The 27,020-nt window shown below is 53.8% G+C and overlaps 2 protein-coding genes across 8 annotated transcripts; one reads left to right on the top strand and one right to left on the bottom strand.

Moving 5' to 3' along the window:
• On the top strand, positions 1-25,922 carry ACSF2 (acyl-CoA synthetase family member 2). Of its 6 annotated transcripts, XM_029211488.1 has the most exons (17): positions 952-1,139; positions 12,800-12,904; positions 13,095-13,290; positions 13,667-13,795; positions 14,037-14,090; positions 14,421-14,539; positions 14,659-14,824; positions 15,384-15,479; positions 15,618-15,775; positions 16,062-16,153; positions 16,437-16,513; positions 22,662-22,769; positions 23,982-24,133; positions 24,950-25,091; positions 25,189-25,299; positions 25,444-25,512; positions 25,781-25,922. In XM_029211488.1, exons 1-17 carry the CDS (start codon positions 1,012-1,014, stop codon positions 25,829-25,831), a joined length of 1,953 nt encoding a protein of 650 aa, XP_029067321.1. In that variant the 5' UTR covers positions 952-1,011; the 3' UTR covers positions 25,832-25,922. The 6 variants fall into 6 exon arrangements, with proteins under 6 accessions (XP_029067319.1, XP_029067316.1, XP_029067321.1 ...); XM_029211486.1 differs by lacking the exons at positions 952-1,139; positions 12,800-12,904 and adding an exon at positions 1-111; XM_029211483.1 differs by lacking the exon at positions 12,800-12,904 and having other exon boundaries at positions 902-1,139.
• CHAD (chondroadherin) lies at positions 16,520-20,876 on the bottom strand. Of its 2 annotated transcripts, XM_029211491.1 has the most exons (4): positions 19,868-20,876; positions 17,858-18,021; positions 17,452-17,597; positions 16,520-17,249 (listed from the first exon to the last, which is right to left on the bottom strand). In XM_029211491.1, exons 1-3 carry the CDS (start codon positions 20,639-20,641, stop codon positions 17,456-17,458), a joined length of 1,080 nt encoding a protein of 359 aa, XP_029067324.1. In that variant the 5' UTR covers positions 20,642-20,876; the 3' UTR covers positions 16,520-17,249; positions 17,452-17,455. The 2 variants fall into 2 exon arrangements, with proteins under 2 accessions (XP_029067324.1, XP_029067323.1); XM_029211490.1 differs by having other exon boundaries at positions 16,520-17,597.
• Positions 25,923-27,020: the final 1,098 nt, after the last annotated feature.

Here is a 27,020-nt window from a genome sequence, read left to right as displayed (position 1 = left end):
CTTTCCCGTATTGCTCTCCCCCTTCTCCTCTGGAAGAAGGGCCACGGCTACACCGAGACACTACGGACCTGGCACACGTGCCACACTGCTGTCCAGTGCCTCTTTTCCTAGGTAGGTCCAGAGATGGGCAGTCACCTTCTCTCCATCCTGCAACCACACTTGGGCTTCAGGGGACCACAGGGAGGGTCTGGAGAGAGAGAGGTTTACTTTTCATTCACTCCTCAGCCTCAGGAATTGTGCCTGGGGCGCGGAGGTGGGGGTGGTGGACAGGTTCCAACGCCTGAGGCCACCTTAGTGTGCACTGCAGGTCAAGGCAGAAGTCTGGGGAGGGATGGGAGGCTGACGCTTGGGACGTGGGGTTCCCCTCCATTTGTTAATGGAGTCCCTTCTGAAGCTGACGTCTGTCTTCAGCCAGTACTCGGGCCGCAGCGGTCTCAGCCGCGCCACGCTTTGTCCCAGCTGCCTCCTCTCCCCCGCGGGCTCTCTGCTCCGGCCGGCATGGCTGGGGGCGCTTCGCGCGGGCTTCCCTGGCCTCTGGCCGACAACCCGCGGGGGGACGGGGGCCGCACGTGACCCACGCGCCAACACGGCTCGGGGGACGGCCGCGTCTGGCGTCGCCGCGCCGCGCCGCTGGCTCCCCCTCTAGGAAATCAACACGCTCTTGCGCCCCCAGACCCAAGCCCCTGGTGGTTGGGAAGGGAGACCTGCCTTGGGCTGCGGGCCGGGGACGTCGGATCCAGAAGGAAACGAGGGCCATTTTAAGAGGGTGGGAGGCGGAGGGCGGCGGGTCAAGGGGAAGGTGACCCGCACGCTTTCTCTTCCAACAAGCCTCGCAGGCCTCGCCTCGCCCCGCCCCGCCCCGCCCCGCCCCGCCCCGCCCCGCCCGGCCGGCACCTAGTCCTCCGCAACCCATAGGCAGAGGCGACCCTCCCGCCTCCCCGCCCGCTCCGCGCTCGCCCCGCCTCAGCGCACTAAAAGTTTACTCGGGCCCGGACGCGGGCTTGGCGAGCCATGGCTGTCTACGTCGGGATGCTGCGCGTCGGGAGGCTGTGCGCCCGGAGCCCGGGGGTGCTGGGGGCCCGGGTCGGCCTCTCCCGGGTTTGGCAGGAAGTGGGGTTGTGGGGCGTCCGTCCCCTCAGGTACGCGGCCTGGGAGGAGAGGGACGGGCCCCGTCCCCCGGAGGGGATCTTGGGGGTCCTGCGGAACCTCGCTGGGGGCTGATCGCGCTCGGGCTGGGAGGCCCGCGGCTGCCCCACCTCCGGGCGGCACACGCGGGAGAGTAGGTACCCCGCACCTGGCACCTAGGCAACAGGAAATGCTGGCCTGGCCCACGCAGACTGGGGCTGCGGCTGGTGGCTGGCAGGGACCGTGCACTGACTCTGGGCTCTGGTCTGGGACTTTAGGTTCGTCCATTCGCGGGCACACTGATGGCCAGAAGTGGGAGCCTTTAGCAGTCTGTCCCGAGGGGGAGGGGCAGGGGCAAGGCCTGTACTCTGTCCCCAGGACACTGCCTCTGAGCTGGACCCCTTGCAGGGATAAACTTGGGGATCTTCCACCCGGTGTTGTCCACCCTAGGCCACTAAGCTCAGCAGTCACCCCTCTCCTCAAACACCGCTTGGCTCCTTGCTACTTACTGGGCCTGTTTTCTTCTGTCCTCAATGCAGAGGGTGGGATGGGGGCTGGCAGGTGGAGGATGTGTTTCCAAGTAGTTTTGCTGCCTCTACAGCAACACAGTAAGTAATGTTACTTCCCTGTAAGATAACAGATGTGAAAGTGTGTTGATTAAGCAGAGCTGGGCTCCCGCTGATGTTATCAGTGGTGGCTTTTATCTTCAGGGCCCAGCAGGGGGAGGCCTGGGCACCACTGAGCCTGCCCTGCCAGCCAGCTAGGTCTGGGGTCAGGACACAGTTTTGGATGCCAGGTGGAGTGTAGGTCTGGGCATGGAAAAGTGATGAGAAGCCGAAAGTTCTCTGAGAGAACTGCTTGGTTAAAAAAAAAAAAAGGAATGAAGTTGGAGGGAGATGCAAACTCCTCCTCTTTGGCTAGAACTCCAAGATCACAACGTTTTGAACTTGCTGGTTTCTGAATATAGAAAGCATGCAGTGCTTTCAGATCACTAGGCTTAATTTTCTGGGAAAACCCAGTGGCTCAGGGCAGGTCAGCAGATGGGATTCTGATGAAGAAAACGGTTCTCACCATTTCCCCACCAGGGAAGTCCCCTGACCTTTGACTTTTTATGTGTAAACAAAGCAGGTCTCTTACATGCTGCAGGCCTACAATTGCAGAGTAGGGGCACCAGGCCTCATTGAAATTCTGACTCTGTCAGGAGATCCATGTGTCCAGAGAAAGACTTCCTGAGCATTTGGCCTAATTCCCTCCCATTCCTGCCACTCCCTTGTGCTGCTTGAGGCCTTACCTACTGACTATGATGGTTTGACCTGATTTTGCACCTACTTTGTCCTTAAGAAGCCCTCAAGAGTCTCAAGCATTCAGCAGATGTTCCTGAGAACGTAAGTCACGTCAAGCACAGGGCGGGTATTTTTATGAAAGCCAGAGAACGCAGTCCTCGGGGAACTTGTAGTCTAGTGAGGGAGAAGATAAGTCAAGATGATCACTATTCAGTGTTCTAGGTGCCATGGTGCGGAAAGCTCCAGGGCTTCTGTCCTCTGCTCTTTCTGACCTGGTCACATACAGCCTGCTTTCTTGCTGACAAACACCCCATGCCTGTTACCTATCAGATCCCCAGTTCTGTCTGTTAAGAAAAAGCAAGAACCTTGAAGCCAGACTGCTTTGGGTTATAGCCCTCCACCTCCCTGCTGCGTGACCTTGAGTATGTTACCTAACCGTGGAGTTTGTCACTAATGCTACCTACATGCTGGATTGACAAAGGCTTGCTCTTCTCAGCCTTTGCTTTGGGGCAGAGTTGGTACCTGAGAACCTCCAAATGGGGTCTGGGTAGGAATTTCAAGTGATTTGAAGGTAGGAGAGGATTCCCTCCTCAGTGGCCTCTTGATTGCACCTGGTTCTCTTCTGGCCAGTTACCAAGATGTCAGCCTCTGCCCAGCCCTAAATGTAGCCCCTGGATCTTCTGGACATTCCCCTATCCATCAAAGTCAGGGTTGTCCATAGCCTTTTTCCCCAGAAGGAAAGAAGAAGCTGCCCATTGTTCTACAGACCCCCTTCCCCTTGTCCACACAACCCCATCCCCAGGGAAGGCAGATGGTCTAGTTTGGAGCTTCAGGGAGCCTAGGAGGGCAGAATCCAGTGCGATTCCTGATGCAGCTCCAATATGCACGCTTCCTTCAGACCTCTAACGCTGGCCTGGGGCTGCCAGTGGGGCAGCTGCACCCAGGGTGTTGGGAACACTCAGAGCTGGGAAAGACAGAGAGAGCCGTGGCTCAAGCCTCTCAGAATCGTGTGACCCTCAGAGCGGGGGCTCCAGTGACTCAGTGCTGATGGTTGGTGCAAGGGCATGAGTGGGCTTCATGGACCACCCTCCAGGGGGATGGCTATAATCAGGTGGGACCAGTACTGGAAACTATAAAATGTTGTCCCTATATGAGGGGATTATATTAAGCTAGGAAGTCTTTTGGGTAGAAATCACAATAGAAAAATAGACCCTTCCCATAATCTACCAAAGATGATTAACAAGGGATTTGGTAATGATATCCTTACTCACTACTCCAGTCTAAATGTAATAATAGAAAATAAACTATAAATTTGGACATTGTAATCAGTGACTGGTACACATTGGTTTTAGTTACCTCTCCTACCTTGCACACAGTAGGTATGCAATCTACTGTAGAGGGTGCAGTGGGGGATACAAGGATGAACGAACTTGTTTCCAGTGGCTTCTTTGCCAGAAAGGGATCTGCAGGGGAGGATCATAGACCCACTGATTCAAGGCAGTAAGGATGCTATACCAGGAGAGTGTCAATCAAAGCAGGGAAGAATCTGATAGGTGGGAATGGGATTAGGTAAGACTTCCTAAAGAAGCTGGAATTTGAGCCTGATCCCTCCAATGATAGGTCTGTGGTTTGAAGGATGAAGGCTGTATACTTGTATTGATATAAACTCTTGCTTGTGCTTGAACTCTTTTGAACCCTGCGTAGGAAGCCCTCCTAACATCTCCCACATTATTTATTTATTCAATCTACAGACAAAGACTTTGGAGCCAGACAGATCTAAGTTCAAAAGAACCACTTTCTAGCTGGTAGCTTTGGGACTGAGTTAAACTTGAGACTTTTGTTATGTGTAAATAGTGTTGTCGTGAGAGTGAGAGTTAAATGAGGTCGCGTAAGAAAATTCTTACCCACAGCCTGGTGCTAATGAGTTATGAGACAGAAAGTACTTATGTAACAATGGCTTTGCACATTCCTACGATGACCCCCAAGACCCACAGTTTAGAGCCTTGTCTGGAGAGTAGGAGGAAGACCGTTCTGACAGAGGTAACTGCTTGAACCAAGCTGGGGCTGCTCTGGTTGTGTTGACAGACCCATCCGTGATTACGCTGAGTGTTGGGATAAAGGACTGCTTTTTTTCCCCCCTGATCAAACCAAAGTACAGGATGTAATTTCATCTCTTACAGGGGCCTTGCTAGAGGAGTGTCCTGATAAATGACAGGAACCAATAATTCTGCCAGGGGCCTCTCCCTTCAGAAATAAACAAGCTGTTTTTCTACCTTAGGAATCATGTTCTGTGAATCTCATTGGCATGCATGTATTTCTCGGTTTGGGAGCTGAATGACAGGAAAGCAAGCCCAGCCCGACCAGTATGGCTTTAGGCAAGTCCCTCAACCTCTCCGGACCTTCGTTTCTTTGTAAAATAGGCCACTTGGATAAGAAGCACTCTGCAGTATTTCTGTGGACATTCTGTGATTCCTAAGGAGGCTGGGCTTTGAGACTTGGATCCCTGAATCCAAGAGGGCTGTGGTCGAAGTAGGAAGCCTTCATACTTGTATGAAATCTTACTTATGCTTAAACCCTTATGAACTCTTCCTAACCTCTGGACTCTCTGGTTTTCTCTAGTCCTGTATGAGTGAACAGAAAACATTGAGGGTTTTGACCCTAGAAAGCTAAGAGCTAAACCTTGTATGTACCTTAGTGATGCCATCAAGGGCAGGTGTTCTGAATCAGCCTCCACCCCGGCTCCTGTGTACTTTCCCCATGAGCCCCGAACAGTGACCCAAGGGAAAATCTGCAGCATGGATGCCTCCTAACCCCAAGTATTTCAGGCCCTCTGTCTTCTTGAGTTTACTGGACTCAAATAATAATTTCCTGTTTACTTTCTCTGCAAAAACACATATACACCATCAGTTTTATTCGAGCTAAAAATGGAAGCTTTGGGCTTCCCTGGTGGCGCAGTGGTTGAGAGTCTGCCTGCCGATGCAGGGGACATGGGTTCGTGCCCCGGTCCAGGAGGATCCCACATGCCGCGGAGCAGCTGGGCCCGTGAGCCATGGCCGCTGAGCCTGCGCATCCGGATCCTGTGCTCCGCAACGGGAAAGGCCACAATGGTGAGAGGCCCGCGTACCGAAAAAAAAAAAAAAAGGAAGCTTCCACCAATACAGAGTGCCTTGCTCAAAATCTTCATTGTAGCTCTTACCTTGGGGGTTCTTTGCAGTCTGTGTTCTTTGTAAGCTGTGGACTCCTTCAGGAAGGTTATGTTGGGTGGTGGAAAGATCATGGGACTTTATGGTATAATTACAGACAGTAAAATGCACAAATCTTGGTTGTGCAGTTTGATGAATATTAACAAATGTATTCACCCATTACTCAACACCCCAAGATACAGAACTTGTCCATCGCTCTAAAACAGTGCTGTTCAGTAGAAATATACTGTGAGCCACATGTGGAATTTTATGTTTTCTAGTAGCCATATTAAAGTAATAAGAAATAGGCAATAAGTTTAATGATATATTTTCTTTAACTTAGTATAGCCAAAATATCATTTCAGCAGGTAATCAATCTTTTAAAAATTGCTAAGGAGGTGTTTTATATTCTTTATTTCATAAAGTCTTCCAAATCTGGTGTGTATTTAACACTTACAGAACACTTCAATTCAGACTAGCCATGCTTCAAGTGTTCCAGAGCCACATGTGACTAGGCTACCATATAGACAGCACAGTTCTAGAAATTTCTGTAGTGCCCCTTTCCAGTCAATTCCCTTCCCCAACCAGAGACTATCACTACTCTGATTTCTAATCTCTATAGATTAATTTTGTCTATTCTTGACTCTCAGAGTATATACTCTTGTGTCTATCTTCTTTTGCTCAAAAATCAAGGGTTGCTTTTGGGAGGAGTGACCTATTAATCTTGACAAAAAAATTCATGAAAGTGTGTGTTATACATTAAACAGTTTAGCTTTCCTTGATAACCACGGGGAAAAGGACATGATCTCCTATGCTCAATATTTCACCTCTTGGGTGTGGCAGCATAAAGGCAAGCTGAGAAGTGGGGGCCTCAGAATAGGTCTAACAAATGTGTCAAGGGGCTATCCCAACAGAGAGTGATGGAGACGGTGTGGCTTCTAGGCCCACTGAACTGGGCAGCCCAGTCACACCTTGTGGTCCCCAATATTATATCATCTAAGAACTGTTTCTGTTTTTTTTTTAATAGATTAATTTTATTTATTTTGGGCTGCGTTGGGTCTTCGTTGCTGCGTGCGGGCTTTCTCTAGTTGTGGCGAGCGGGGGCTACTCTTCGTTACGGTGTGCGGGCTTCTCATTGCGGTGGCTTCTCTTGCTGCAGAACATGGGCTCTAGGCGCGTGGGCTTCAGCAGTTGTGGCTCACGGGCTTCAGTAGTCGTGGCTCGCAGGCTCTAGAGTGCAGGCTCAGTAGTTGTGGCGCACGGGCTTAGTTGCTCCGCGGCATGTGGGATCTTCCCGGACCAGGGCTCGAACCCGTGTCCCCTGCATTGGCAGGCAGATTCCTAATCACTGCGCCACCAGGGAAGTCCCTTGAATAACTTTTCATGTGCTTATCTGCCACCTGTGTATCCTCTTTGGTGACGTATCTCTTTATGTCTTTTCCTCATTTTCCAGTTGAATTTTTTTTTTTTAGCTGTTGAGCTTTCAGAGTTCTTTATGCAATCTGGATACTAGTCCTTTGTCAGATATGTGGTTTGCAAATATTTTCTCCCACTCTGTATCTCATCTTTTTGTCCTCTTAATACAGTCTTTTGCAGAGCGAAAAGTTTTAATTTTGATGAGGTCAGTTTATTAATTTTATAGATCGTGCTTGTAGTGTCAAGTTTAAAAACTTTGCCTAGCCTTAGATCCTAAAGGTTTTCTCCCATGTTGTTTTCTAAATGTTTCTAATGTTTTACATGCAGTCTGTGATCTATTTTGAGGTGGTGGTTTTCTTTTTCCCTAAGAGACTTAGGTCGAAATTCTTTTTTCATAAATTTATTTATTTTTGGCTGTGTTGGGTGTTCATTGCTGTGCGTGGGCTTTCTCTAGTTGTGGAGAGCGGGGGCTACTCTTCATTGCAGTGTGCGGGCTTCTCATTGCAGTGGCTTCTCTCGTTGTGGAGCACGGGCTGTAGGCGTGTGGGCTTCCGTAGTTGCAGCACATGGGCTCAGTAGTTGTGGCTCACGGGCTCTAGAGCACAGGCTCAGTAGTTGTGGCGAACGGGCTTAGTTGCTCCGTGGCATGTGGGATCTTCCCAGACCAGAGCTCGAACCCATGTCTCCTGCATTGGCAGGCGGATTCTCAACCACTAAGCCACCAGGGAAGCCCCCGAAATTCTTAGTTTTTGCTGAGGACCTTTTAACGTCATAGTCATTCTTGTGCTCTTGGTGGCCACTGCACACTAAAATGGCCATCAGTTAAGAAAATGACCATTCACTAGTGCTCTTTGGGTCTTATTTGTCACAACAGCTCCTTCATTTTCTTGAACACTAGTTGTATGTTGTAGCTGGTATAAATGTGTCACTCATCTTTGTGGGTACATAAAAATAACTTTATTTCAGGATGAAACAGTTATTACAAGTTAAAAGTTGTCCCCTCCAGCCCGAGCATCTGCCATCTCTACTCCCAGATTGACCACTAGCCTAGTGTCTTCCTGAAAATTAGGGAAAGGAGCCCCCCCCCCCACCCCTGCAAGAATGCAGCCCCATGGTGCGTGGATCAGTGAGCAGTACTTGGGCTGCTGGGTTGAATAATGAATCTTGGGGTGATGTGCAAGGGAGATGGAAGAGGAGAGCCTGCCTCTCATCTGCCATGAGCTAGAAGATGCATTGGCACATTTAACTGGAGCTGTGTCTCACACAAGGGTGAGTATGTTGACTGAGGACTGAGGCTTGCCCAAGAGGACAGCACATGAACTTCATGGGCAGCCTGCAGCCCTTCCTTATTGCGTAAAAGTTAGTCTTGGGCTTCCCTGGTGGCGCAGTGGTTGAGAGTCCGCCTGCCGATGCAGGGGACGTGGGTTCGTGCCCCGGTCCGGGAAGATCCCACATGCCGCGGAGCGGCTGGGCCCGTGAGCCATGGCCGCTGAGCCTGTGCGTCCGGAGCCTGTGCTCCGCAACGGAAAAAAAAGTTTCAGTTCCTCCACATGCTTACCAACACTTGATATTTTGGTTTTTTGTTTACAGCCTTCCTAGTGGGCGTGAAGTGGTATTTCATTGTGGTTTTAATTTGCATTTCATGTGCTTGTTGGCCATTCATATATCTTCTTTGGAAAAAAGTCTATTCAAGTTGTTTGCTTATTTTTAATTGGGTTATGTGCATTATTTATAATTCATTCTTTTGGTCATTCATTTGAGCACTTCTTACATTCCAGGCCCTGTGAAGCACTGAGGATAAAACAGAGAACACATTAGTTGCCAAAGATGAAAGGTCAAAAGAAATATTTTCTTTTTAAATCCTTGTTTCCTGACTTCTCTTGTGAAATCAGATCTGGCAGCAGATCCGGGCCTGAATTTTCACAGGCCCATTCTCTGTGGACACCTTTAGGTGGGGCTGTGCCTCGTCTCCAGTTCCCTCCCAGCTCCCGCCTGGCTGACCCACTCCCACCTGGCGTTTTATAGTACCCAGTGCACGTAGCTAAAGGCTTACTCTAGTTGTTTGAGTTGGTAGCAGCTGGGACTCCTGGCGGTCCTGCTCCCACTCCTTAAACTTTCCACAAACAAGCAAACAACTTTTCCTGAAACCAAATCTCTTTATTGTCTTTTTCAGGTTTAAATGGGGTATCTGCCACTTTGTTTAAGAGTAGAAAAAGAAGAGGCCACCCTTCGTGACCAAGGCGTTTGGGTGTGTCTGAGGAAGGAGGGAAGTAGAATCAGCGGTGTTTGCACTCGGTCTTTCCCAGCGAAGCGTGGTTCTTAAGTTTATGAGCAAATTGCATTGATATGTGTTTCTAGAACCCTTCAATCCTGTGAAGGAGCAACCTGTTTCCACCACAACCCTGCCCTACGCAGTCCCAGTTTCTTGGGTTCAATTAGTAAACAATTGTGGAAAAATAAAATTGAGATTAGACAATCTCTGTTGATCAGATAGGGACTAAATCCAGAGCCTAAAGAAGAGAATTACCCATCCCATCCTTTCTCCCTGGATTGGGCAGGCAAGGCTGTAACGCTGGGGCAGTGGTACTGAACTCTCCACTTCAGGCTCAGCTATTTACCAGCTGGGCAGCCCCCTTTGCCTCTTTGCACTTCAGTCTCCTTACCTGTACAATGAGAGTTCATAATTCCCACCTGTATTTTTCAGAATTGGCTTAGTGTGTATCACAAAAATCCCCTCTCACCGTGGTCTTAGGAGATGGGAGTTTCTTCTTCTAGGAGATGGCCGGTCTGTGGCCGGCATGGTACAGCCTGCTGTCAGACTCCAGGCCCTTCTGTCTGTTGCTCTGTGGTGCCCAAGCTCACCATGTGGTCCAAGAGAACTGTCATGGGCAGCATTACAGCCAGTGGGAAAGAAAAAAAGATGTGCTTCTCTTTAAGGGTTCTTCTCAGAACCTGCACACACGACCTCTCCTTAAATCCCCTCGGCCAGAACTTTATTCCTGGACCAGACCACCTGCTGGGGAAGCTTGGAAATGTGGTCTCTATTCCACCTGGCCATAGCCAGGTGAACATCCAAGGGTGTATTATTAAGGGAGAAGGGGCTACTGGGGGTCTCTCTCATACCATCTATCAGAGCCACCATGAAGATAAAGGAGATAATACACAGGGCAATTGAACTGCATTTGGGGGAGGGCACATTAATCAACCTGTTGATTTGCCAACTAGACACTCCAAGAAGCCACTGAAAACCATGGTGAATGTGTAGAAAATCAGATTCCAAACAAAATAGGACTCCGGGTCATTTTGAGAATAAGAGGGTCCGTGTTGTCAGGCAGATCCCCCCGCTCCCCACCTTTAATGATTTGTTGACAATGTGACCATTAAACTGGCTGAGATCTGTATTTCTCTGCCTTCTAATCCAGATGCTGGGCTGTTGGGAAGTGGCCTGCCGGGCTTTCAAGGGCAGTGGTAAGCCACTGAATGCAAAAAATGTATATAGTTAGGACTCACCAGTTGTAAGCAATAGAAACCGAACTCGGACTGGCTTAAATTTGTTTGTTTGTTCATATTTTAGATTACATATATAAGTGAGATCATGCAGTATTAATCTTTCTGTGTCTGGCTTATTTCCCTTAAGCATAATGTCCTTTAGGTTCATCCATGTTGTCACAAATGGAGTTCAGCTTTCCCCTCCCCGACCCCCAGACTGGCTTAAATTGAAAGAGGGAATTTATTGACTGTTGACAGTGAGAAGTCCAGAGGTAGGTAGGCTTAACACGTGACTGGGTCTAGGTATTCGACAATCTCAAGATTAAGTCTGTGACTGCGTCTTCCTGTCTCTGTTTCTGTCTCTCTTTGTCTCTCTGTCTCTTTCCATCTCTCCTACTTTCCTCTGTGTTGGCTTTCTTCTTAAGCAGGTTTTCTCCACATGTTTGCTCTTGCACCTATCACTTTGGCAAACCCAAAGAAAAGAGCGTATCTGTTTCCCAGTGAGCAAAAATGGATGCCCTCCACAGTATGCCTGTGAGTGAAGGATTTGGGTACACAGTCTCTCTTGAAGGGTGTCATGGTGACCACAGGGAACTACCTTAGTAGTTCTTTAGGTTTGTTACCCTGAGTGTGGGCTGCTGGCAGGGCTTCAGAGGCCTGTGACACCTGGCTGTTTTCTGCTCCAACACACCTGAGGGAACCACCTGGCTTAGGTGGCTCGCTACAACCCTTTGAGAAGATTGCCCAGGTAGGTAAATAGCATCCCCTTGAGGATAACCACTGATCCAAGTCCTCAAACTTTATAGGTGAGGAAGCTGAGGCCTAGAGAGACGAAGACACAGGTATCTTAACTTGGATTCTCTTGAGAGCAAGGACTTGGGTGCTGGTGATTTATTTGTGATCCTAGGAAGTAGGAGTGAGGGAGTGCGGAGAGGAGACAAGAAGAGAAGTCAGTATGGGGTGTGTGCAGGCAACCAGGGTCTTCCCCCCGGGACTTGATGCCTCCCAGAACTGTCCAGCTAAGAAGGGGAGACTTGAGGGAGTCCCTGAGCAGACAGAACCACAAGGAACTGTCCCAGCAGCTGAAACCAGAGATGCACTGAGGAGACATGTCAAGGGACACCAAAGGTGTCTGTGACAGCCACCCACCCAGCGGGTGGTACACCTGGGACAAGACCTCAAGCCCACACTGGGACCCGCACTGGGACCCGCCCTCCTGTGACATGAGGTCTCCTCACCCATTTACAGGGAAAACCAGTTTTGCTCCCCTCTGCCCTGCATACCTTGTTTTTCCCAGAAATTCTCCCCCATAAGCCATAAGTGGTCAGTCAGTGAAAGCCAGGCTCGGTCTTTTCAGCTTAGCAGCTGCAGGACTGAATCATCAGGAAGGGTCCCTGGGGCCCACACCACCCAGTGGTGGCCCAGAGGAGGCCTTGAAGGATCCTGGAAGGGTCTGGAGCATGCCCTCTCTGATAAGAACAGGGTCTGAGAGCTACCACACTCCCACCTGGGCCTGGGTGGGAGCCCAGCAGCTGTAACCCAGGGCAGCGAAGCGGGCACGAGCAGTCCTAGGCCTGTGACACTTGGACTGCTGGGGACCTTTTTTCGTTTTTGCTTTTAATTAATTAATAGACTTTAGACAGTTTTAGTAATTAATAGTTTTATTTTTAAATTTTTTTAAATGTACATTTATTTAACTTATTTATTTTGTTGCACCAGGTCTCAGTTGCAGCAGGCGTGCTCCTTAGTTGCGGCTCACGGGCTCCTTAGCTGCAGGTCGCCAGCTCCTTAGTTGTGGCATGTGTGCTCCTTAGTTGCGGCTGGCGTGCTCCTTAGTTGTGGCATGTGAACTCTTAGTTGCGACATGCATGTGGGATCTAGTTCCCTGACCAGGGATCAGACCTGGGCCCCCTGCATTGGGAGCGCGGAGTCTTAAACACTGCGCCACCAGAGAAGTCCCCCTAAACAGTTTTAGAGTTACAGAATAACTGAGCAGATTGAACATAGAGTTCCTTATACCCACCCCCCACCCCACCCCGGCACAGTTTCCCTGCTATTCACATCTGCATTAGTGTGGCACGTTTGTTACAATTAGGGAACTAGTATGGTACATTATTATTGACTATAGTCCATAGTACGTTAAGGTTTAGTCCTTGTGTTAGACTATTCTGTGGGTTTTGACAAATACCCAGGGGCCTTTTTACTAGGAGGAAGCGGTGTCTAGGATGAGGCCGTTCCTAGCCCACACAGGCTACCTCCCTGCTTCGTCAAATCAGCGTGATTGACTTTAGTTTCCCTTTCCAGGGTTTTGGCACCAAGGCTTCAGGCCCCTGGCACTGAGTGGAAACTGGGGAGTAGGTTGGGGAAAAGAACCTGCTCTCTGATTAATGACAGGAAGTCAGCCTCCAGGTTTGATCTCCCAAGGGCGAAGCAGGTCCTAAGTTAAATGATGATGGTCGCTGGGGATGGGGCGGATCAGACAGTTTCTGGAGTATCCCGCACACATTGTAAGCAGCCTACCTCCCAGCGGGGTGTGCCAGGCTTTGTTGCCAGGACGCCTGGGTTGGTGCAGTTGAGCCCACAGCCCCTCTCCCCACAGTTCTGGAGAGATGGATCGCACCGCCACCCTGCCCATTGGAGGCCTCAGCTATGTCCAGGGCCATACCACATTGCACCTTATTAACAAGACTGTGGGGCAATGCCTGGATGCCACAGCACAGAGGGTCCCGGACCGAGAGGCCTTGGTTGTCCACCACGAAAACATCAGGTTGACCTTTGCCCAGCTCAAGGAGGAGGTGGGTCCTGACTTTGAACCCTCAAAGTGGGCAGGTGCTGGCCGCCAGGCTGCCCTGGCTGGGTGGAGCAGCAAGGGTGGTGCCTAGCTGTGGGGCAGGGTGCCGGGGCTGCCTGAGAGCCCCAAGGGGTGTCAGGAGAGGAGGGCAGGACTGAGGCAGAGGTGGCCCAGGTGCCTCCTGCATCAGTCGTTCTTGGGACACTGGTTAACTATGCATGTTCCCAAGCCCCCTCCAGATCTGCTGAGACCCAGGTATCTGCCTGTCCCTTGTTCCCAGGTGGTTCTGATGTGAACCCCTGGGCCAAAGGTTAAGGGGCGAGTCATGGGCCCCTTTCTGCTCACCTGCATCTCACCCTTTTGCGCCCTGTTTATACCAGGTGGACAAAGCTGCTTCTGGGCTCCTGAGTACTGGCCTCTGCAAGGGTGACCGTCTGGGCATGTGGGGACCCAACTCTTACGCATGGGTACTCATGCAGCTGGCCACGGCCCAGGCAGGCATCATTCTGGTGAGGAGGGGCTTACCTGGCACAGCTGGCTGTGGGGGGGGGGCATCATTCAGGGGAACCCCCTTGACCCTTGGCCCCAGAATCATACCGGTGCCTGGCTGGTTTCAGACCAGCTGGTGCTTTCTCCTGAAGCCCACCAAGGAAGCCTGAAGGTACAGGGTGCTGCCTCTGAGGGTGGAGGGGCAGTGAGAGGGACAGAGTCTGCCCAGGACACATGATGTACCCTCTGTGTCTCCACCAGGTGTCTGTGAACCCAGCCTACCAGGCTATGGAGGTGGAGTATGCCCTCAAGAAGGTAGGCCCATTCCTTGCCTTGGTGGGGGCGGGGGAGCCAGCTGGTGGCACAGGGGGCTTCCAGTTGTCATAGAGGGCTGACTGGGCTGGGGGGCCATGCTCAAGTGAGTGACCCCCAGAGTCTGTCCTTCCTTAGACGGTGGGTGGGAAGAGTGGGTTGTTGGTCAGACAGGCTAGTGTGTGTGTTGGGGGTGGTGTGTGTGTGTTGGGGGTGGTGCATGTGTGTGTCGTGGTGGTGGTGTGTGTGGGCAAGAGAGCAACTGTTAGGATGCCACCACATCCCCAGGCTGGGGCTTCCTGTTGACCGTGGTGGGGCGCTCCCCTCCTACAGGTGGGCTGCAAGGCCCTCGTGTTCCCCAGGCAATTCAAGACCCAGCATTACTACAGCATCCTGAAGCAGATCTGTCCAGAGGTGGAGAAGGCCCAGCCGGGGCGCTTGAAGAGTCAGAGGTGGGGGTGTCCCAGATTGGGAGGCGTGCCTCATGCAGCCTCCTGGCCCCCTCATCCCGTACCCATCTCTGTGGGCCCTTCCTCAGCCCCTGACTCTCACCATGCTCCCTTACCCCCAGGCTCCCAGAGCTGACCACAGTCATCTCGGCGGACGCCCCTCTGCCAGGGACGCTGCTTCTGGATGAGGTGGTGGCAGCTGGCAGTCAAGAGCAGAATCTGGCCCGGCTCCGGCACACCCAGCAGCTCCTGTCCTGCCATGACCCCATCAACATCCAGTTCACCTCGGTAGGGCAGAGGTCTCCTGTCCCGAGCCCAGGCTGGCACAGTAACGCTTGCCCGTCATGTGGCCCTCCCCCGAGAAGGAGGAGGCAGCAGAGGAGATCAGGGGAGAGCAAACACTCTTCTAGTGGGGCCGGCCCTAGCTGTCTGCTCTGCCCGGGAAAACTTCAGCACCTGGTGTCCTTGTCACATGCCCACCTCCCCTGGCCCTCTTGTCCCCAGCACAGGGGCAGACGCACTGAGCCACCACAGGTCAGAGCCCCTCATTTAGCAGATCGGGAGACTGAGGTCCAGAGAGGGCATCTGCTGGTGAGCCACAGAGTTCTCTGAGCCACCTCATGAGTGGCATAAGGACAGACCTTATTTGCCACCTCTGTGGATCCTAACACCTGGCACCGTGTAGGCATGTGGCAAATCTTTGTGAATATGTACTGAGTGAATGAATGGATCTGGGGCAGCCGTCTCGGCCTCCTAACTCCCAGTCCAGTGCTCTTCCATGCACTGGCCCAGGGTGGGAAGGAGACGGGATGAAAGAGGCCAAGCCATCACCTGCTTGTCTTGTCAGGGGACAACCGGCAGCCCCAAGGGGGCCACACTCTCCCACTACAACATTGTCAACAACTCCAACATGATAGGAGAGCGCCTGAGACTGCACCAGAAGGTGAGGGGGTGCTGGCCCAGCAAGGGCTTCCCTGGCACCGTGCCAGCGGGGGGGGGGCTTGCTGGGCTCCCCCGCTGGCTAGAGGAACTGGCTTCCAGGGGCCCCACAATAGACCCAGCCTCCTGCTTCCATCTCCAGCCACCAGACAAGTCACGGGTGGTCCTGCCCAACCCCCTGTACCACTGCCTGGGTTCCGTGGGAGGCACAATGGTGAGCTTGATGCACGGGGTCACCCTCATCCTGTCCTCTCCGGTCTTTGATGGCAAGAAGGCGCTGGAGGCCATCAGCAGAGAGAGGTGGGCATCAGTGGACAGCTATCTGTGGGCTGATAAGACCCTCCTATTCCTCACTTCTGGGCCCTGATCCCTTTCCAAGATGTCTCTAACCTCCAACCAGGAGAAATGGAGACGGGGTAGTGGGAGACCCCCAGGAGAGGACCAGTTCCTCCCTGCAAGGAGCTTCTCCTGCCTGTTCCCCACAGTTGCAGCCTTGGCCCTTACTGTAGGGTCAGGTGGGGTGGTGAGAAGAGGAAGTTCCCTTCTACTTCCAGGCCTGATTCTGAGATGTACCTCCCTCATACAGAGGCTCCTTGCTGTACGGAACTCCCACAATGTTCGTGGACATTCTGAACCAACCAGACTTCTCAAGTTATGACATCTCAGCCATGTGTGGAGGTGGGATGGGGCCAAGGGTGGCAGGCCAGGATTGGCCCAGTGAGCTACATATGTGCCCAATCTTTCATTTAGGGGCAAGAAGGCCACTGTAGAAACATGGGTGGGAGGGAGGAAAATCCCCAGTGTCCCTAGACTCCAGGCCAAGGCCAGCTGCCTGGTCTAGGAATACGTCCGGGGTTGGGGAGAGAAGGGAATGTTATTTCCTAAAAAGGGCCGTAGGTGAAGGGAGGGTCCACTGGGCCTGGAGAAGGTGGGAGCTGTGTCAGCCCTCTCTCTGATTCAGGTGTGATCGGTGGGTCCCCTGCATCCTCAGAGCTGATCCGAGCCATCATCAACAAGCTGAACATGAAGGAACTGGTGGTGAGTGGAGGACGGGGCTGGGCGAGAAGAGATTGCTGGGAGTGGGGAGGAGCCCAGCCTGGGTCTCCAAGGAAGACCCTCCAGCTGGCCGTCATTCCAGAAAGCAGATGTGAGAAAAAACAGTCTTACCTAATCGGCAGCTCTCAAGTCACAGAGATAGGCGACAGGGGAGTAAATATTACACATACATAAATTTATATTTATAGAAATCTGGGGAAGAAATGCAGCACGGGAGGATGTGTGGCAAAGCACCAGTGTCCGGCTAGAGTGTCCTGGCAGGCGGGGGCTGGCAAAGTTGGGGGTAGGGGCTTGAGACCCTTCCTAGAAGCAAGGGGTGGGGCAAGGATTTGATGTCTGTTTCCAAATGGCAGGGAAAGGGGAGCAGAGACGGGGATTCTGGAAGAGTGGCCATCCTGATGGCCACCGTGTTCCGGTTCTAAAGGACTTGGGGGGTCTCAGCAACAGCTTCTCTGAGAGGAGCCGTAGCCGCGGGGCCAGGCGTGATGAAGCTCTCACCGTCCGGTGGAGCTGGGTTTGTGCTGCAGTGCCCGAGTGCCCTGCCAGGACATGTCTAGGTGTGGACAGCTCTGTGCATTAGCAGAGGCTGTGGGGAGAAGGGGGGGGTCGGAGGTGGGAGGATCAGTAGTTTCTCCGGCAGAAGGCAGAGGCCAGTCACCAGGACCGGCTGGGTCAGGACCTGCGGTGAGGCGAGGATTGGTGTCAGGACTCCAACAACCTAGACGGTGTTTGGAGAGAATGGTGGTGGTCCTGGGCAGCATCATTTTCCCCCTTAGAGCAGGAGCCCCAGTCCTCCCCTCCTCTCCCTGCAAAAATGGAGGGTCTGCATGCCCTTTCATGGTGGGGAAGTATCCTGAGACACCCTCCTCACTTCCAGAATCTCTAGAGAGGGAATGGGGGACCTGCCCACCGGGCCATACCTGTTTAATGGCGGCCGGCTTTCTTGGACCTCTTAGTGGGAAACTTGCAGCCGCGGAAGGCGTCCGTGTCACGAATGTGCTGGCCCCTGAACTTGGCGGGCGACACGCAAGTGGCATCAGGGCGGGAGGTCTTGGCTTCCAGCCACCTGGAGAGACAGAGAGTTGCTGGGGTAGGGGAAGAGAGTAAGAGTACTGGAGGAAGGGCCAGTGAGCCATGGGGCCAGGTTGACTTGGCTTTAAGGTAGTCTGGAACTGTCATCTTCATGCAAATCGGGAAATGCCCAGGGTTCCACACCTATTAGGTAGCAGATCTAGGACATATGCCCAGGATGTCTTAGTGCAGGGCCAGTGTGTCTCTACTCCATCACACGAGCATGTTCTGGGGGTACCACGGGGGTCCTCTCACCTCCGCAGTCCCTGGAGCTGGCAGGTACATTTCCAGGGGTTGTTGGTGAGGGTGAGGGTCTCCAGGCTGTGAAAGGGGAAGCTGGAAGGCAGCTGGTTCAGGCGATTGTTCTCCAGATGGACATGTTTCAGCGTGGTCACACCCAGGAAGGCACCATCAGAGAACTAGGGAGGGAGGTGGGCACGAGTGAGCACCGCAGCCCGTGTCCGGCCTCTCCCATCTCTATGGCCCCAGAGGAGCAGGGTCGTTCCCTGGACGTAAGCAGTGGCACCTTGAGGAGTTTCACAGTATGACTAAGTTGTCTCAGATGACCTAATCCATACAACCACCTTTTGAGATAGGTAGTGTTATTTCCAATATGTAAATTGGCGGGGGGCGGGGGAGGGGTTAAGTCCCTTGCCCAGGGAGTCAACAGTAGCTGCAGGACCACATCCAGCTCCTCCTCCCCTGGCACCATGCTTCCTGCACAAACACTGGGGCTGGGGAGGCAGCCAGAGTTTGGCCCCCGTGGCCCAAGCTGGCACACAGTGAAGCTGGTCAGTGTTTGGTGCGATGGGCAGTGGGCCCAGGTTCCCCACAGCCCCCAGGGTCCTGGGATGTCCCCCAGCTCTATCCTCACTGCTCCCTCACTGCCTGCCAGACTCTATTTGTGGAGCCACCTCGGTGGAGTCTTGGGCCAGGTTGTCTGGCTCCAGAGGAAACATTCTATTGGTGCCCATATCTTGGCCCAGACGTCACAGTTCCTGCCTGGCCTCCCCTGCCCCAAATGAGCCCCTGCTGCCCTGCTCTACTTCCCACTGAAAGGCCACGCTGGCAATGGTGGGCCACGGGCGACTCTGACTTCTGCTGGGGAGTGGCTGGGGCTGAAGAAGGGCAAGCTCGGGCAGACTCTGTCCACCCAGATGAAGGCTGGTTGCCGTCCAGGTATGATTCTGCCCTCATCTCTGTGCCTGTGGCCCAGAGAAGGGTGTGAAGTTCCCTGGTGATCGGACTGCTCTGATGACCATCTCCCCCACCTTGCCCTGGTCCCTGCCCAAACCTGCTGGCTGGAGCCCCTACACCAGAGCGATTTTCTAGTCCCAAGGAAGGATTCCAGTCCGACCCAAGGCAGCCCCACCTGGCCAGGTGCTGGGCATCACAGAGGAGGAAGGACTGAGCGAGGACGCAGCCAGGAGATGGGTCTGGTGACCAGGGTGGGCAAAGGGCAGTGAGTTGTCTGGGACACAGTGAGGCATGGCCAGTCTTTCCTATGGGGAGATACCTAGGGTCATTGTGCCAAAGGTTAACAGTGGTGAGTGGTTCTGCCTTTGCCCCCTCACGGAACCCATGGGTGCATGTCTGCAACCTGGGGCAGGCCCCCTGTCCCCACTCAGCTGAAATGGACCTGAGAATGCAGTGGAATGTATGTGTGTGGACTGGGGGTGGGGATGGGGGATCCATCAGGGCCTCTGGGAGGCATGGAGGAGGTCTTCCTCAGGTATGTGTTCCTCCTCACTCCCCAGCCCCCCCACCCCATCTTAGCACACTCCCCACCAGGAACAGGGTGTCTTTGTGGGCCTGATTTGCCCAGCTCCCCTGGAAGGCTCCTCAGTAAACAAACATCCCTTTATGGGGTGGTAGTTTTACTGGAGATGGGGGGGCGGAATACAGCAGAGGAGGGGTGGAAGGCCCAACAGGAAGAGGTGGCTGCTGTACACAGCAGGGGGTTTGGGAGCCCTGGACATGCCTCCTGGGGGCCATTGGTGGGGCCAGGGCAGCCCCAGCTCTGTTCCTAAGTAGGAATCCTAGGAGGGCAGTGGCTGAGACTAGGGACAGGGGCAGCAGGGCAGGATTTTGGGTGAGAATATGACAAGATGAGGACAGAGGGAGCAGAGCTCCTCACCTTGGAGATAGCCACAGGAAGAGGCAAATTTAGGGGAGAGGGGATGGTGCCCAGCTGTGGCCCTGGATCCCTTGGCCTCCTGGCAGTGAAGAAGGAGCCGGGGCAGAGCCCTGCAGCCAGGAGCTCACCTTCTCCAGGTTGGTGTCGTCCAGCCAGAGGGTCTCCAGATATCTGCCGAAAGACTGGAAGGCATTGTCGGGAATGCTTTTCAGGGGATTGTGGGACAGCTTCAGATCCTCCACCACCCGCAGCCTGCTCAGAGCAGCCAAGGGGTAGCTGGACAGCTGGTTCCTGTCCAGGTAGAACTTGGCGAGGTTCTCCACGTCCTCCAGAGTGCCGGGCTGCAGGGAACTGAGTGAGTTTTCCGACAGGTAGAGCCAGCGCAGGTCCTTGGCGCCGTGGAAGGCACCCGGGCGCAGCTCGCGAATCTTGTTGTTGTTGAGCTGCAGGATGAAGAGGTTGACCAGCGGAGAGAGCAGCCCCCGGGGCAGCTCGGTCACCTTGTTGTGGTCCAGGTAGAGGTAGGTGAGCTCGGTCAGGTCGTCGAAGGCGCCGGAGCGCAGCACGCGGATGTCATTGTGGGACAGGTACAGGTAGATGAGCTGCTTGAGGCCGCGGAAGGCACCCGCGGCCACCTCGCGGATGCGGCAGTGCTGCAGGTGCAGCGACACGAGGTTCGGCATGGCCCGAAACGAGTTGGCAGCCAGCACGGGGAAGTTGTTGCGCTGGAGGTTGAGCAGCTTGGTCTTCTCTGACACCTTGGGGATCTTCTGCAGCCCCACCTTGTCGCAGATGACGTGCTGCAGGTCACCGTGGCAGTGGCAGTTCTGGGGGCAGGCGGCCAGCGCCGGCAGCAGGCCGGCCAGGAGGCCGAGGCTGAGCAAGACTATCGGGCGGGCCATGGCCGGGACGCCTGGGGCCGGGGCTGGGGGCAGCGGCAAGTCCTCAGTGCTCCGTCTCCCGCCCTATTTATACGATGGCCCTGACCACAGCCGGCAGCCGGAGCCAGCTCCTACGTGGAGCCGCGAGGCCGCCGGGAGCTGCGCCCCCGCCCTCGAAGGGGAGGGGCCCCCCCACCATGGGGACCGTGTGGTCCCCTATCTCCCTGCCCTCGGATTCTGCTCCCTCCCCACCCCGACCCCCTTCCCCGCCCCCACCCCACCCCCGCCCCTGCCGGGGTGGGTATGGGTGTGTCCCGGGCCCGGAGTTTACACCAAAGAGAGGGAGGCTTCCCTGAACTTATTTGTTTGCTCAAGTCTGAGCCTCCACGCCTCCCCCCTTCTGCGCTCGGCCGTGTGCCCTGGACCCGGCGAGGGAGGAAGCGGGGCCGGACAGCCGGACGCGAGTCTCGCCGCAGTCGCCGGCCGGCGGCGCTTTAATGGGGCTCTCTGGCGTCGGGCTCCCCTTCCAGCTGCACCCGCAGCCAGCCCTCAGGAGGTGGGAGCGCTTCCCTGCCCTGGACTGGCCTCTGGCCCCGCCTCTGGCCCCTCTCTCCCAGCCCCGGGCTTGAGTTTCTGTCCCCTGCACCGCCTATGCCCCTTTGCCACGACTGAAGTTAACCAGAAAAGTGGGAACTGGGGGCAAGGGGAATGACCCACAGGGCTCGGCAAACACCTGAAGACCACAGGCACAGTCGCACCATCTCCCCAGTCCTTAATCTCCCTGAAATGTCCCCATCTCTTCATCCCCACCCCCAGCGGTCAGGACCCCTTGGTGGGGGGGGTTCTCCCAGGGTGGCAGCCAGAGAGGCATCAAGGTGTACTTGACAGAAGCCACACCTGGGCAGTGGCCCCAGGACTGTGAGGGTGGGTGAGGGGGCTGGGTCCTGGCTACAAGAGACCAGCCCTGGACAGCTTGGGCTTCTCGACCCTAGATCCTGTGGACAGCCCTGCCCCAGCCGACCAGGTCTCTGTGTGTTCACGTGACTGCCACGGTGTCCACATTTTTGTGGAAAGGGGAGAGTGGGCAGGCAGAGTCTCAGCTCTGGCCCCAAAGCGAGCTCTGGGCTGATGGTAGGGGTTCTTGTCTGTGTTGGGGGTGAGGGGAGGAGCCAGACCCCAGGTCTCTCCAAACCCCAGCTATGCCTGAGTCATTTCCACTAACACAGAGGAAATGGGGGGTAGGGTGGGGTTGAAGGATGAAAAAATGTCTGGCGTCTTTGCTGGCTGGAAGAAACCTAGAACAGAGGGCAGCCAGCCCCTCTCCCTTCACCCAGCACTCAGGTGTGGAGGCCTGCCCTCTCCTAAGCCCCTTTCACCTGTCGCCTCTAGATGGGGGTCATAGTTGGCCGAGAGCACTGCCTGGTGATGTTCCTCCGAGGCTGGCTGCTGGTTTTCTGTTGCTTAAGATGTTCTGACCACTAGAAGGGGGGGTGGGGGAGGTGTGCCACTGGCTTTTTAAATTCTTGCTTTGCCTGTATTTTTATTTTGAGGAAAATAAATTTACAGGAAACTCTCCAGAACTTGGGGGGCACCTACCCCAAGGCTAGGCACTTGTCCCGGGTTTCGGGTGGGCTGTGTCTGTGTAGCTCCCAGCTGGTCAAGGCAGGCTGGCTTTCTCATCAAGTTTATGGGTCCTTCAGCTTGGAAGGGTGGGGCAGGGGATGTTGTGGCCCAAAATCAGGAACGGGCTGCTAAGACAGCCGGGGGAGGAGGTGGAGAAGGCTGGGACACTGGTAACGCTGCTCCAGGAAAGAACAAAGACTGAGAGCCCGGCCCCCTGCTAGTTGAGCTAGTCTGCAATACATCCAGTGCCTCTGCCTCCCGACTTCTGCCGAATATGCCTCTTTTCCCACCATTCAACTGCCTTTCCACTCTCCCCATTTCCCGCCCCACCCCCCACCCGGTTCCTTCCCTCAGGGTAACTTCCCCATCCTGCTGCAGTCCTGGGCTCTGTTGCAAACACCCTTTCTGGACCCTCTAGGTGGTTTATGGATCCACAGAGAACAGTCCCGTGACCTTCATGAACTTCACCGAGGACACTGTGGAGCAGAAGGCGGAAAGTGTGGGCAGGATCATGCCTCACACAGAGGTGGGCCCCAGACCCCACCTCCCACCATTCGCCTGGGGTTCACCCCCTGGGATGTTTATTGCGTTCAGTTAGAGATCCAAACAGCTCACTCAAGACGCTGAGAGCCCGCAGCAGCAAGGTCTTGCAGCAGCAAGGTCTTCCCGGGCCTGGGGCTTTCTCTGTGGGCTGAGGCCTGAGTGGGGAAGAGCTGGAACAGTGGCCAGCCGCAGCTGAACTTCTCTGCAGCCTCCCTTCCTGTCTGAGGTGTGTTTTTGCCAAGCCCACTGTCTGTTTTGGGGCAGCCAGAACAGCCTCAAAGAGGATCCAGGGCACAGAGATTTTTCCTACACAGCTCTTTCTCTCCCATAGCCCTGCCTCCCCACCCACCCCCACTCACTTTGGCAGAGGTCCTCTTTTCACTTGGCATAAACAGTTTCCCAAGCAGCTTCTTCCTCTGGGGGTCCCTTGCACCTTGAAGGCTGACCCAGAGCACCTTTCGCTCTCAAATTCCCAGCCTGTAACAGTGGTGCTTTATGCCAGCCCGTACCTGGTCCCCCCCCCCCCCACCTTGTGCCCTTGCCCCTCTGGGGTCACTGCCAGAGTGCTTCCCCAGGGACCAACTGCCCTTCTCCCTGAAGTGAGTGTGCAGTGACATCAGCCCCCTCCCATGTGTCTGACAGCCTCACTGCCACTCTGGGATGCCCACCTGTGGGATAGACAGGGCAAGTGTAGTTCTCCCCATTTCACAGATGCAGACACGAGGCACACAGGCTAAGCTCTCCTTGCACATTGGCTGTGGCTCATTTCTCAACTAGGCTTTCAGATTCTGCCTGTTTGCCACCTCTTCTGTTCACGTGGCCCTGCTGTGCCACCCTCTTTGGCTTCTTTATTTACTGCTTAATGGGAAGTAAGAGGAGACTCCCCTTTCTTGTGCATTGTTTATAATTCTTCAGCTGGCCTGGCTCCCCCGCAGGCTTCCTCCTCTGAGCAGCTCCTTTCCACTCTGTTTCCTCAGCACCTCCTGGCCTGGGCCTCAACTATTCTCTCATGCCCAGCTCCAGTGTCGGACTGGTGATGGACCTACTCCAGCCTTTGTCTCCCTTCCCTGGGGATGGGCAGAGCCAGGGGGATTCATTACTAGGGGGAAGGAAGGCAAAGCTCCCCCCATCCTGAGGGCCCCCCATCCTGAAGTGAGAGGGTGGGAGGCCCCAGCCTGAAGCTGCCTGGTCCCAGGCCCAGATCGTGAACATGGGGACGGGGACACTGGCAGAGCTGAACACACCTGGAGAGCTGTGCATCCGAGGGTACTGCGTCATGCTGGGCTACTGGGGTGAGCCCTGGAAGACCGAGGAAGCAACTGGACAGGACAAGTGGTACCGGACAGGGTGAGAAGGCAGGGCAGTGTGGAGAGTTGGGCTGCCGAGGGGAGGCTGGGGGTCCTGAGGCTGAGCTGGCAACATTGAACTAGAACAGGGAGAACATGTGTGTCAAGATGGTCCCTTCACATCTCCGAGACTTAGTTTCCAAAATGTATAAAATGGGGATGACCATAGTCTCCAAATAGGGCTCCCAGAAGGACCAAATGCAGCACAGGTGAGAGCACCTGGGACAGTGCCTGCAAAATCTGAGCCAAGATTCAGTCACTCATTTAATTCAACAAATTCTAATTATGCACCTGCCATGTGCCAGCATGATTCTAGACACCGGTGGTCCAGTGGAGGGCACACTGGGAAGGGTCCTGCTCTTACTTCCCACACATCTGGTGGAGGGAGACAGATACAAACAAGATCATTTCAGACATTTATAAACATCACGAAGAAAATAAAATAGGGTCATAAGAGAGAGAGTGGCTGTGGTGGGGAGGGGGGCTTCCCTTTACTGGGTGATCGGAGAAGGCTTCTCTAAGGTGGAAACGTTTGAGCTGAAACCTGAATGATAAGAAGAAGCCAGCCATGAAAATCATATGTATAGATATGTTTAGAGAGAGAGAAAAAATATGCCATAGGTATGGGTTTACTTGGTTTTATCTGCCTCCTACATGAGACTATACGATCCAAGTAATGTCTTGTTCATGCCATATGCCCCAGAGTCTAGAGTAGTGCAAGACATATAGTAGGTGCTCGATAAATTTTTGCTGAATGAGTGAGCGAGCCAGCCAGATGAGGCAGAGGTGAGAGGCGGCTCCTGGGCTTTCCTTGCAGAGACATTGCCATGATGGACGAGCAGGGCTTCTGCAAGATTCTGGGCCGCTCCAAGGATATGATCATCCGCGGCGGTGAGAACGTCTATCCCGCTGAGCTCGAGAACTTCTTTCACACACACCCACAGGTGCAGGAAGTGCAGGTGAGGTGCCCAGCCCAGGTGAGCCCAGGTGAGACCCCAAGAGCAGGGGACACGGATGGGGATGGGGATGTCTGATATCTGTCTCTGACTCTGGAAGGTGGTAGGAGTGAAGGATGAGCGGATGGGGGAGGAAATCTGTGCCTGCATTCAGCTCAAGAAAGGGGAGAAGACCACAGCGGAGGAGATCAAGGCTTTCTGCAAAGGGAAGGTGGGACCCTCAACTCACCCCAAGCACCACGATGTTGCTCAGTTCTCCAACACCCTCTGCCTGCCAACCTGTCAGCCCACTGTCCCCTACACCCAACTGTGGGACCCCGCCCAGCCTCATGCTTTATCTCCCTCTGGTCTGCAGATCTCCCACTTCAAGATTCCCCGATACATCGTGTTTGTCACAAACTACCCCCTCACCGTCTCAGGAAAGGTGTGTAAGGAGACCAGGGAGGGGTAGGGGAGCCCGGGGCCCAGGTGCAGAAGGTCAGGCGGCCTGCCTATACCTCCCTGAGTGGTGGGCCAGATTCTGTTGAGAGGCTGGCAGTAGGGTAACCAACTAGTCAGCTCATCCTGGTTTGCCCCAAACTCTCCTGGCTTTAACCTGAGAAACTCCTCAGTCTTAGGCAAACCAGCTGGGCTTGGTCACCCTAGCTGGCAGAGGCCCACGCCTGGTTCTCACTCCTTTCCCTTTCCTCTAGGTCCAGAAATTCAAACTAAGAGAGCAGATGGAACAACATCTAAACCTGTGAATAAAGGAGTGGGGAGGATCCTTCCTCCCTGCCCTTCCCCCACATTCCCCTTGTCGGCTCTGTGATTTGGCATAAAGAGCTTCTCTGTTTACTTTGGCTGTTCTCTTGCTGGCATGCTCTCTTGGCAGCTGCTACAGGATGGAGAAGGGAAGAGACCAAAGCACTTTCAGACCTCCTATTCCTTGTCAACGATGGTGCTAAGCACTTTGGCGTGCAGTATCTACTTCATTTAATCCTCGCTCGATTCCTTTGAGATACCAACACAGTATTTTTTCACATTGTTGCCAGATTAGTACAGCAAGAAGTATTCCTTTTTTAAAAAAAAAAAAAACAGCTTTATTGAGTTATAATTCACATACCACCCGATTCACCCATTTAAAGTGTTACATCAGTGGTTTTTAGTATATTCACAGATATGTGCACCCGTCACCAGAGTCAATTTAAAAAATGTTCATCACCTTTTAAAAAGAAACTCCATACCCTTTAGCTATCATCCTACATCCCCCCTACTCCCCCATCCCTCCCAACCAACCCAATTTTCAGTGAACCTGGGGCTTCCTTGATGGGCAGATAAAGCAGGATAAAGCAGGCTGTAGCTTGACCCAAGAAATAAAAACAGCTGAGCACAGCGATTTCCAGTTCACAGAGACAGAAAGAAAAGTTCCTTCTGCTTGCAAGCCTTACCTCCCAGTGTGTCTGGCCCTAGCAGCAGCAGCCTCCTCTTTACTTTTTAGAAAATGAACATAAATTTAGGGTATTCTGAGTGCCAGGCATTATACACATACAGGTGCATCCATATACATTTCCTGTTGAAATTTTCCCAATGACACCGTCAAGTAGGCATCAGCCCCATTTCACAAACTATGAAACTGAAACTCAAGAAGTTCAGTGACTTGCCCAAGGTCACACAACTGGAATTAGGGAACCCAGGTGACTGACTCCAAAGCCCATGATCCTTCCACTTTCTGGGACAGTTCTTCAGGTGCCTGCTTGTCCAGCCCTTCACCTGAACCCTGTCTGTCCCACATACAGCATCTCTGACTCTCCTCACAGCAGGTGCCTGGGGTTGGCCTGACCCAGGAGATGACAACCTACTCTCCTGGCCAAGCCCATTCCCCCTGGGATTTTCTGCTCTTGCAACATTCAGTCCAAGTGCCCTGTTCTACCCCACTGATTCCACATCCCTTGT

The sequence above is a fragment of the Monodon monoceros genome, unplaced genomic scaffold (genome assembly GCF_005190385.1).
Source record: "Monodon monoceros isolate NGI ecotype Baffin Bay Population unplaced genomic scaffold, NGI_Narwhal_1 Super_Scaffold_9, whole genome shotgun sequence".
In the NCBI taxonomy this organism is placed as follows: domain Eukaryota; kingdom Metazoa; phylum Chordata; class Mammalia; order Artiodactyla; family Monodontidae; genus Monodon; species Monodon monoceros.
Note: the sequence above shows the minus strand (reverse complement) of the source record. Positions and strands in the feature narration are given on the sequence as shown.